At 41.8% G+C, this 12,278-nt stretch overlaps 1 protein-coding gene across 1 annotated transcript in view; it reads left to right on the plus strand.

Annotated features, from left to right (window-relative positions):
* The first annotated feature begins 4,377 nt into the window (after positions 1–4,377).
* Positions 4,378–12,278, plus strand: part of gnl2 (G protein nucleolar 2) — a 49,343-nt gene continuing 41,442 nt past the window's right edge. Inside the window, exons 1-3 of the mRNA XM_084335815.1 lie at positions 4,378–4,571; positions 7,094–7,178; positions 8,734–8,828. Coding sequence (XP_084191941.1) covers positions 4,508–4,571; positions 7,094–7,178; positions 8,734–8,828 — 244 coding nt within the window. The 5' untranslated portion in view covers positions 4,378–4,507. The remainder of the gene's footprint in view (positions 4,572–7,093; positions 7,179–8,733; positions 8,829–12,278) is intronic.

A 12,278-nucleotide genomic window follows, 5' to 3' on the forward strand; every position in this document is an offset into this window, starting at 1 on the left:
TTTTTTGAGAGTGTTTTTGAAGGTGGGTAGTGATTCACATTCCTTTACAGCTTTAGGCAGGGCGTTCCACATTGATGTGGCATAATTGCGAAACGTGTTTAGTCCCTTGTTTGAGCCGAATCTGGGTTTTACATGATTTGTGGAGCTCCCTCTGGTGTTGTGATCGTGGTATTCACTGACCTTTGGGAAGTATTTTGACATGTACATGGGTACCCTGGTCGCGTAGTGTATCTTGTAGACCAGGCCCATTGCAAGTTGCTGTACTCTGTCGTCTACTCTAAGCCATCCTAGGTTGTCAAAGTGGGCAGGGGTGAGGTGGGTTCTAGGAGTCAGGTCAAGTAGTAGTCTGACTAGCTTGTTTTGAGATGTTTGTAATTTGTTTTTTAGTGCCTTTGAGGTGCTTTGGTACCATGAGGTGCAAGCATAGTCGTAGTACCCTTGAATGAGTGCTCCTGCTAGAGTCTTCAGGGTATTCTTGTTTACCAGAGAGGAGATCCGGTACAAGAATCGCGTTCGTTGGTTGACTTTTTTTATTACATTGGATGCCATTTTGTCACAGGAAAGATTAGCCTCTAGGATGGAACCCAGGTAGGTAATTTCATCTTTCCTTGTGATAATATTGTCACCCACTGTAACCGAGAAGCCGTCGGTCTTGCTGAGTTTGTTATTTGAACCGAAGAGAATGGACTCTGTTTTGCCCATGTGTAATGATAGTTTGTTGTCGGCGAGCCATATGCAGATTTTGCCTAGTTCCGAGCTGAGGGCTTTTTCAACCTGTAACTTGTTCTTGTCAGAGACCAGCAGGGCTGAGTCGTCCGCAAACAGGAACAAGTTGCAGTCACAAGCTGACGACATGTCATTTGCATAAATTAGGAATAGTAGCGGTCCTAGTATGCTTCCTTGTGGAACACCACAGCTCACTGTGAGGGGGGGGGATAGGGTACCGTTTACTTCCACCATCTGTTCCCTCCCCTCCAGGTAGGATTGTATCCAGCTCACTGATAAACTATCAAAACCAATTGCTTTTAGCTTGTCAATCAGAATGGTGTGATTGACAGTGTCGAAGGCCTTTTGTAGGTCCAGCATGACCATGCCGCAGTATTTGCCCGCGTCCACCTCTTGTTTGATGTGGTCGTTCAAGTAGAGAAGGCATGTGTCAGTGGAGTGGGATGTTCTGAAGCCAGATTGGAATTCGTAGATTAGATTTTTTTCCGCGAGGTACTTTTCGATCTGTTCGTATACTATTTTTTCCATGACTTTCGAGATGGATGTAAGGATAGAAACAGGGCGGTAGTTACCCGGGTCTAATTTGCTGCCCTTTTTGTGCAGGGGTGTTACTCTCGCAATTTTGAAGTCCTTGGGGACGTGTCCCTGTTTTATGGAGAGGTTTATTATGTGTGTGATGACTGGGGTGATGGCTGCTGCTGAGTCTCTGAGGAATTTGGAGGGGATGTTGTCATGGCCAGTGGCCTTGTTTGGTTGGAGGGCGCTCAGTTTTTTGAGTACCTCATCTGTAGTTACTATTTCCAGTTTGAAGTCGTCTTTGTGGACGCCTAGGTTCATGTAGTATGCTACTATGTGTTCTACCCCATACTGCCCTGACTGGGAGGGTAGTTTGTTTACCAGTGTTGTGGCTATGTTTGTGAAGAAAGTGTTTAAGTAATTGGCTACATCCACAGATAGACAGTACTGCTACATCTATACATTTATGACATACCAGATTTGCAAATACAGTATTGTTTGTGATACAAAAAGAGTCCAGAAAAGAGAGTATATACATTTGACGTAGAAACTGTACATTGGAGGAGGTTGGGTAGGTGGGGGGGGGACTGTACATTGGAGGTGGTTGGGGGGGGGGGGGGGGGGGGGGGGTCGGGTAGGATGGGTGGGGGGGTGGGACAGACACTGTACAACTGTACAAGCAAAACTGTACATTGGAATATTGACAAAACCATACTTGGTCATTTACTGTACATTGGAGGGGGTTGGGTTACAACACAGGAGCAGAGTATAAACAACAGTACAGGAATGAGAAACAGTCTAAATGGGTTTTAACATTTTAGTTTATTTCATGCGGATATGATCTGTAATACCTGATCGGTACAATATCTACTAACCTGATCAATACAAGCCCCCCCCCCCCCTCTCATGGAACAAGGAACTCTTCAATCAATCACTCAACAACCGCACGTCAGCGCAGACACGTTCGCTAACGGACGTAGAGAAACGTCAGACGTACTTCGAGATACTTCCGTACTTTCCGCCAATCAGCGCATTGTCCTGTCAGCGGGAGAAATGTCGTGGGAGCGGGCGGAAGTTGCCCAATCTGGAACAATCTCCGGGGCGCCTATTGCTTATTAACAGTGCTGCCGTTGCTTCCGCGTTTTCCCTGATTGGCTGCGACACGCCCCGCGGCAGGCGCGGCAACCGCAGAGCGGAGCGGCAGAGCTTGCGGCATTATGTAGCCCTAATCCGCCATGATTTTCATTCGAAGCTCAGCTCACCCGGAGGCGTGTTGCTTTCTAACAGCGGAGGAGTGCAAGAATGTGACAATTTGACCATGTGACCGCGGCAGCGCGAGAGAGCGGCAGTGCGGAAATAGGCTGTCTATTGCCATTCTCTAAGACAAACTCTAACCTTAACCAGCTCCTTAACAGCGCCTAAACTTAACCGTTCTAACCTTAACCAACTCCGAAACAATGCCTAACCTTAACCTTAACCTTAACCATGCCTAACCTTAACCTTAACCATAGAAAGAATATTGCCATTCTCTAAGACAAACTCTAACCTTAACCAGCTCCTTAACAGCGCCTAAACTTAACCGTTCTAACCTTAACCAACTCCGAAACAATGCCTAACCTTAACCTTAACCTTAACCATGCCTAACCTTAACCGGCGAAAGAATACACGTTAACACTTTGGTTGCCTAAGGTTAAATTAATGATATACCATAGATTGCCAGCGCTATTTGTCTATGGAGAAAGTCCCCTTCTTTGCAGGGCTATAACTTTTTAAATTCTATTGCTACATTGCCATTATTAGGGCCCATTCAAAGTCCTATATGTATTGTTCATTGTGTAGCAACGTTAAACTTTTTCATTCACATATTCATAGTAAAGTATGGTCTAATGTATAAGTATGTTTTCATCTCTTTCTGCAGCTTTCTCCAGAACGTGATATATAGCCCCAAATGCATTATATTGATGATGAAATACAGTTTGATGGCAATCAGCGCGATATAAAAAATTCCAACTAGACGTACTTCTAGAAGTTACTACACGTCATCTGATGTTGACCGGATGGGCGAGGGGGCGTTTATAATTCCGTGGGCAGCGTTATACCAATCATCTAATGTGGGTCAAATGTTGATAATATCAGTTATTATCGAAGACGGTAACGTTACACGCTGAAACTCACCCCAGTCTCCACGCGCCGTTGGGCGATCATCGTCGAGTAGAAATTTTATCATTATGGGATATATTATTACCCGGTCCATCTCCAGCTTGTATAATGGTATATACGTCCAAATCATGTTGTTTATCGAGTTATTGGCAATCGATCGCTATGTAGTGTGACGAGCTAGAGTCACGGGACATGTACCGAGTGGCCGGAAGCAATACGGACGTCTAGCAAAACCTCTACTGCGCTTCCTGTTAAGCGGTTGCGCCGATCGGCCACCAGATGGCGCTCCCGAACCGCCAGAGAGCTCAGTGGGTCCTGCTGGTGGATCTCAGGCCAGCGGAGGGACATTATGAATCCGATCGCAGATTTTTGAAATATTGATATAAGGACGCTGTACAGCGTCCCCCGGCAACTTTAGCATGGCCAGCAAAGACGTGAGAAGACGTGTCCCGGCACTCAAAGTGTTAAAAAAAAAATTTGATGGGATTCGAACTTGTCAACAACGGACCGCAGGACCGCAGGACCGCTGCGCTGCCAGGTGAGCTGAGCTTCGAATGAAAATCATGGCGGATTAGGGCTACATAATGCCGCAAGCTCTGCCGCTCCGCTCCGCAGCTCTACCGCTCCGCTCTGCGGTTGCCGCGCCTGCCGCGGGGCGTGTCGCAGCCAATCAGGGAAAACGCGGAAGCAACGGCAGCACTGCTCCGCTGTTAATAAGCAATAGGCCTCCGGTTGCAGCTGGACCCTATTGGAAATATTACCAACTGGAATAGGTGTAATTTCCCTTTAAAGTGTTTAATTAAACGTTTATCTCAGTGCAATAACTTTAGTATATCAATATTTAGTTTCATATCATTATTATTTTAAAAGAATAATAATTCCCTTAAAAACATTTGAAAGCCCTCTTGTAATCACGAGCTCTGATTGGATCGCGTCATTGTCGCATTTTTGATGACGCTCTTCCGGATTGTGCAGCACCCTTGTGTAGACACGTGTGCGGGTCGAGTGCCTGACGTTTATAACATAACTTTACATTTTGGACGTCCGATTGTTTTTATTCTGTGTATATTTCTCTGTCGGAGCGTTTGACAGTTCAACCGCCAACATGGTGAAGCCACAGTTCAAAGGGAGGAGCACGATAAATACCTCAACGTCCAGCAGCAACCCTGGTAAGACCAACTAACGCCGTTTGTTTACAGCTAATGCTAATGGTTGATAACGTAACTTGATCACATTATGCTCTGACAATTCCATTTCAATGCAACATCCCTATATAAGCCATGTATATGGACTACATTATTATTACACCACGAGTGCAAAAACTAAACACATAAGGCTTGTACTTGTTCTGTGTTCTTGTCGTATAGCGTTAGCATACTGTAACGCTATACAACAACATTACTATCAGGCCTGTTCTGTCTTGCCATGAAGCGTTAGCTCAAGTTAAAGTTTGTTTTTATTTGTCACATATAAACGTACATGTACTTCACAGCTTATTGTAATGTTATGTCATGTCACTTACAATTATCAGGTTCATAGTGAATTGTCCATAAATGTCAGTTACAATCATCCTGGTCGAATATGAACCTCAATTGGGTGTACAGTAAGGGGGGGGGGGGGGGATTGTGTGATCGATTGTGTGACTCTGTCCGCTGCAGCTAATCTTGTAAACTACAGGGCATATTTGGATGAGATGTTTCTCATAGGCTGACAGCAGGCCAAGAACCGGGATTCTGGAGTATTTTTCCCATTGGTCAACGATGCAGCACCAGATCTCACCTTCAAAGCCCTCCATAGCCTGCCCCCCCCATACCTGACTGACCTCCTTTTTCCCCATACCGCCCCACCTGTTACCTCCGGTCCTCTTCCACTGCTTCCCTCACTGTCCGGTAGGGGTGTAACGGTATGCGGATACGTACTGTACCACCTCAATGTGGTCCTCCGGTACAGTACGCGCTGTGCACCGAACGATTGCAACGGTACAGAACCTTTTTTTGCGGAACTTAAATCCCCCGGCCCTAGTATAACGTGCACAACTAACCGGATGTTGTTTGTTCATCCCACACAGCGCGCAGCTACACTGAACGAGAGCTGTAATTCAGCATAGCATAATCGCTGCTGTCGGGACAACCTCATAACTCCAAAAACCCAACTTTTCAGCAGATGAAAAAAACGAACACAGATCTGTAGGGTGAATAGAGTTAGGAGGTTTAGACAGATGGTCGGTTTAATGCTTTCCCATTGTTTAAACTTTGTAAAACCCACACACACATATGGAGGATGATCTACGGAGTTGATTTATATAAAAAAAGAAATATAAAAAAAATGGGGTTATTAGGTTTTGTCCCGCCAGCAGCGAAGCCTTAGTATGGCGAGTCAATACTAACTGACAAGCCAGAGCCATGTCATTGTTCAACTTTATTGCGAACTTTATCACTAATTTCAAACGGCATCACCCGAATGTGAATATCACTGGTACACGGAAGAAACAGATCCTAGTGCAAACCCAGCTCCCCGTGGCATTCAAGCAGCATCTCGCTATTAATTCAGACCGGTCCAAAGCAATAACAAACGCCATATGTGTTTTTATAGCAGCAGATCTGCGACCATACTCCATTGTCGAGGACACTGGGTTTAAGCACATGTTAAAAGTAATATAGCCCCGCTACCTAGTTCTCTCTCGTCCGTATTTCAGCCAGCAAGTCATACCACCAGCTCTGTATAAACTAGCCCCTTTCGTGACTGTGATGCGAGCCCTGGCTGCCCCTGTATTCAAGCATCACAGTCATGAAAGGGGCTATGTATAAACAAGCACACGCTACAGTTGTCCACGACTTATCCTCCAAGGCATCTGCTATATAATAATCTTCAGATTTACTTAAGTGTTATTAGTAGGTTACAGCAGTAAGCATTAGTTTGCTCAGTTAATTATGGCCAATTCGTTTTATATGGTTTAATACAGTTAAATAAATAGATTGAAAAGCAATTTCTTTTTTGTATTCCCCCCAACCCCCCCCCCCCCCCCCCCCACTGTACCGAAAATAATACCGAACCGTGACTTCAAAACCGAGGTACGTACCGAACCGTGGATTTTGTGTACCGTTACACCCCTACTGTCCGGTCATCCAAACTCAAAAGTTTTGGTGATCGGGCCTTCTCACGTGCTGCACCCCGACTCTGGAACACCCTCCCTCAGACCATCAGAGACTCTCCCTCACTCTCCACCTTCAAATCCCGTCTCAAAACCCACCTGTTCTCCCTAGCATTTAACCCTCTCTACCCATAACCTCCCTCCTCCAACCTGTTGTTGTTTGTTACTGTGGCTCTATTCCTGTGTATTTAATATTATTCCCTGTTTCCCCTGTGGTTCTATGTTTCTTTTGTTTCTTAAAAAAAAAATCTGCCTACTGTCAGTGACTTTGGGTTACTGAGAAGCGCTCTATAAATTTAATTAATTATTATTATTATTATTATTATTATTATTATTATTATTATTATTATTATTATTATTATTATCCCAGTGACATCATGGATTGGAGGGTTCTTACTCTGATTTCTAGCTTTAGGAGAGAGTGGTGCGTGTTCACAAATACTGACTGAACTGTCCCGGGGCACAGGAAGGACATACCATAATGAATTATTTAAATGAGTGGCATTCCCCTTTTTAAATATACATCCTGTACATTTGCAGATCGGCCCAAGGCTGCTGCAGGGAGCAACTTGAGGGACCGATCTACCATCAAACGGCTGAATATGTACAGACAGAAACTACGATGGTAATTATGTGACTTTGACCATATATAGGCTATATTCACTAGCTTATATTGTATATTTTGTATTGTGTTTGCCTATGTTTTTTTCTCAGGGGGCTCATACAGAACCAAGCATTTCACTAATGTAGGCTACATGTACTTTATGTATGTGACAAATAAAACAAAACTTGAACTTATGCAGGTTATCAACTTATGCAGGTTATCAATGTGCACAAGTTTAATTGTCATGGTCCGTTAGATATGGTGGTGGACTAATCGAATATTCAGTGTGTGCCCACATTTTAGGGCTGACCTTCAAAGCTTTTTTTTGGCAATCGAAGCGTCGGGGGCGAGCTTCGATTTTAATTCAAAGCTTCAAATTTGTTTTTTTATTATATATATATATATATATATATATATATATATATATATTTTTTTTTTATCTTATGTTGTGGGACTTGTACAGCACTTTGGTAAACTTTATTGTTTTTAAATGTGCTCTATAAATAAAGTGGATTGGATTAATTAAGTAGCCCCTTTCGTGACTGTGACGCAGCCAACAAGGTTTCACTCGGCTGCGCTGCCTGGGTGCAGTGGGGCTGCTCTCACAGCCAACGACATTGACATTACATAATTATGTTGCAACCTTCGTCTATCAAGCAAACAATTATATTTAATTTATAATTATATCAGACAATGCACCTACAAAAGCAGATGATTACAATTAAATTAGCCAACTTGGTAACACATGAGTCATAGCAGCATAGACATAGCCTTATTAATGTTTTGTGTGGCGTCGCCGTCATGTAAAACGATACTTACGTTTTTTAGGTGATTATCGAATATTCCTGAAATCAACGCTAGATCATCATTATTATCCTTCCTCGTGCAAGAATAAAAAGAGCCCTGGACCGTGGCGCCCCCCCCCCCCCCACCTCCTGCACCCAACGGCACACAGCCACACACACACAGCGTCGATCGGGGTAGAAATAAATATCAGATCAACGATCAAATTTATATATAGTGTTCTTACCTTGTATCTGATGTAATGCAAAAGAAATAATCCCATTATCTGATCGCCATTCCAAATACTGCTTGTCTGTACCACATTACCGACCGTTACATATGGGCGGGCGGGCGGGGTTACTGTTCCATGCCATCGTTGTATAGACCTACCTCGCCTGAGTATTTAAACCCTGCCTGCACGGCTCGGATCGTCCCAGAAAATAAACTACACCATTTCCAATGGAGTGCAATACCAGCTGGAAGGCGTAGGCGGCATTTGCCCTTTTGCGAGCTCGGACCCATTCCCAACGATAACATCAGGCTGGATGGATGAAAATGAATGGATATCGCTAATAAAAGAAATAACGATTAAAACCCGACTATACTCGTGATTGGCGCTGACCGGTTGGCGAGTTAACCCGACTATCATCGTGACTGGTGCTGAATGAGTTAACCCCTGTTTAATAGTTACTTTTTTTTCTTTCTATCCTGATTACATAATGCCTGCTGTTACTCTATTCTGCACACACTAGTCATACTAATGTTCCTACTGACACTGTTACCCTTTCTACAGCAATAACAGAGGAAAAGTCATCAGACCTTTACAGTTCCAGTCCACAGTGGCTCCGGGGACTGTGGCCAGAGTTGAACCAAACATCAAATGGTTTGGTAAGTACACTTGCTATTGACTCGTTAGGTCGCTTTCACACCTATAGTTTGGTAGACTCTGCTTTCACACCTATAGTTTATTTTTTTCTAAACCTTTATTTAGCCAGATAAAACATTAAGAACAGGTTTCTTATTTACAATGTCGATCTGGTCCAAGAGGCCCCAACAGGAGTACAAATATACATACATACATACATGCATACATGCATGCATGCATGCATACATACATATATATAATGTATAATATATATTAGGGGTGGAACGGTTAACAAAATCTACGGTTCGGTTTGTAAAACAGGTTTTGGTGTCAGGGTTTTTGGTTCGGTATACGTTTTTTTTTTAGTGCTGTCAGGCGATACATTTTTTTTATCTAATTAATTACAGGATTTGTAATGAATTAATCTAATTAATCGCATTTTAATCGCATAACCATTTTATGCCTGATATTCTATATTCTATAATCATATTTCAAATTGCATGTGTCCGGATGGCAGAATTCAGTACTGTATCTACAAAACCTTCTGTTTAATCATCTTCCATTTATTAATTTGCTTAGATTTTTCAGATCTGGTCAATTTTAGCGTGGTGTTATTCACAGTCAAAGATAAAAAAAAATGTATTGATATTCTCATTTGGTTCATTACAATTTACTCAAGCCTAGTAACAGACATTTCTGACACTGGGAATACATTCCCTGAGATCCATAGATGTCCCTAGAATCCGATACCAGGAACATGCAAATGGCCATATAAAAAAAAATTCTGTAAATGTGTATTCTACGTTCTTATGGAATTAATGAGATTAAAAAATATATATATTATTTATTTATTTTTAATAAATAAGTTCCTAGTTTTAATACTCTTATCAACACGAGTCAACAAATGCTTGCTTTATGCATCCATTTAACACAAAAGGATGACCCTCATGCATTGCAAATTTGCATCAAATTCAAAACAGAGTGATGCACAAAATAACTTAAGAAGAAAATAATAATTTAAAACAATGAATAAAGTGTGCATGAAATAATAGTGGAAAGAAAACGTTAGGAACTTGTTACATTCACCCACAAGGGCTGAGTAATCACCCCCCTTGCTCTCTCACACACACTCTCCCAGCTCTCTTTCTCTCTTTCCCCTTCCTCATCTCGCTCACCCCCCTCTCTCTATATATATATCTCACACACACACACACTTCAGAAACAAACATAGTATCAATGAGAGCATCAATAATACACCTGAGTGAAGTCTAGTTAAAAAAAAAAAAAAAACGTCTTAAAAGTTAATTGTGAAAATAGTGGCGTCAATAGAATTGGGCGATAACGCGTTAATACCGCGTTAACTTTGACAGCCTTAATTATAATGTTTTTTTTATGTATATTCCTGTAGTTTTGACCTAACCAGATTTATCATGACATGAGCGTTACTACTATGAACAAAACAAAGCCAAGAGAACAGTTTTGACTCTTCAAATAAAGTGACTATATTTATTTTTCCAAATAAATATAATTTGAGTCAATCACAAAATTCACAAAATCCGTCAATGTCATTAACAATGTGTTTCCCTGAACAATGAGTGAACTAAAAACCAACAGGTATTGTGCTTTGTCAGTAGGGATGGGTACCGGTACCTGTGAATCGATACCGGTACCCAACGGTACCTTTTTTCGGTACTTTAGTCTCTAAAAAATCTACCTACCTCAGTTGTCTTTTTTTTTTTTTTTAATAAATCCAAACTTCAAATAACCACATTTTTGGCTTGCCATTGCCCTGACTGCTTTGTTGTTGAATCAAGTCAAATCCTAAGTAAGCATATATTGTGTGTGAACGTTGACATGAAAAGAAAAAAGTTAAAAAAAAAACGTTTAAAATTAATTATCGGAGCTATCAATAATTTTATCTGGTTCAAGGCCGATACCGATACCCGATAATATATATATATTTATTCAATGAGTTAATGTGAACGGAGAAAGAAAGGGAAGAGTCCAGCCAAAGATATTTGTAGGACTTGACAAACTCCAGTTCGGTGTCATCAGCGCAATGGATCTTGGGGGGGCTGGGGGTTTTCTTTTTGTGATCGAATAACATGCATTTGGTCTTTTTAGTGTTAAGCCGAAGGTGGAGGTTATGAAAGGACTGCTCGATGGAAGGGAGACTGTGACTTCTGTAGACACATAGAGCTGCAAACTGCCGCTCCTCCTCCTCCTCCTCCTGCCCCTCCCTTACCCGTGTAAACACAGAGGAGGCTCCTATTGCCTCGGGCAATAGTCTGCTCTAGTCTAGTGCATGGGACCGTGAGCTAACGTTAGCTACCTAGCTATCGTTACTGTTTAACCAAAATTACCCAGTCAACTATTCACTTTTAGTTTAATACATGAGGCATTGTCTAACGGTATCTAGCCGGCTAGCTACTGATAGCTCCTGATATCAACAAATGCTCCAGCAATAGTCTAGTAGTGCATGTTGATACCTCCGTTAGCTCACGTTAGCTCACTGTTCAAAACGAAATGTCCCATTAAACTAAATAGTTCACTGAGGCGTTATCTTAACGTTATCTAGCCCAGGGGTTCCCAAACTTTTCAGGCCGGGGCCCAGAAAATAAGGCGTCAGAGAGCCGCGGCCCAATGCACATCGTCTGGCCTTTTTAAATTTATTTTTTTTGCCAGGCGACCGATTTTTTAAGCCAAATATCACTTCAATCCTATTAAGTTAGTTCAAGTTAGTTATTCATTTATATGTGCTATTTATGAGAGGGCTAACTTGTTGCAAAATAATAATGATAATAATAATAGCCTCATTAAAATACTATTGTTGCTTCGGTTGTTTTCAGCGTTTTATGTGCATAATCTGTTATTTAGTTTGAAATGTTCGTTGAAATAAGTAGATTTTTCGTTTTTGTTTATTTATTAAGTTAATATAAAACCATATAGTCACATTTTAGAATACAATAGAATAGAATTTTAGAATACAACTAGAAACACTGTCCTGGCCTGCTTCTAAGTTCAGTGACCTGACAAAAAATATGTAAATAAAAAAATTAAAAAATTAAAAATAAAAAAAATGTTTTTTTTTATTTTTTTTTAATTTTTTTTAAATCGTCTCGCGGCCCATCCGTGGCTGCTCGCGGCCCACCTTTGGGTCGCGACCCCGACTTTGGGAACCACTGATCTAGCCGGCTAGCAGTAGCTACAGATAGCTCCTGATATCAATGTCTTATAACATTGATTCGATGCGTATTCGAGCCCCGGCTTGCATCGCAGTCACGAACGGGGCTAGCTGAGGGAGTAGGGTATATCTGCAGAGCCGTGGGCATGCTGAATGTGATTTGACCAAAGCAGAGTATACACACAGACAGTGGAGATAGCGAGCATTTTGACTTGTTGCGTGGTGGCGATGTCTCGCAGATAATACAACTACAAGTATAATTATATAATATATACATTTTATAAAAAAG

The sequence above is a fragment of the Notolepis coatsorum genome (genome assembly GCF_963971535.1).
Source record: "Notolepis coatsorum genome assembly, chromosome: 19".
In the NCBI taxonomy this organism is placed as follows: Eukaryota; Metazoa; Chordata; class Actinopteri; order Aulopiformes; family Paralepididae; genus Notolepis; species Notolepis coatsorum.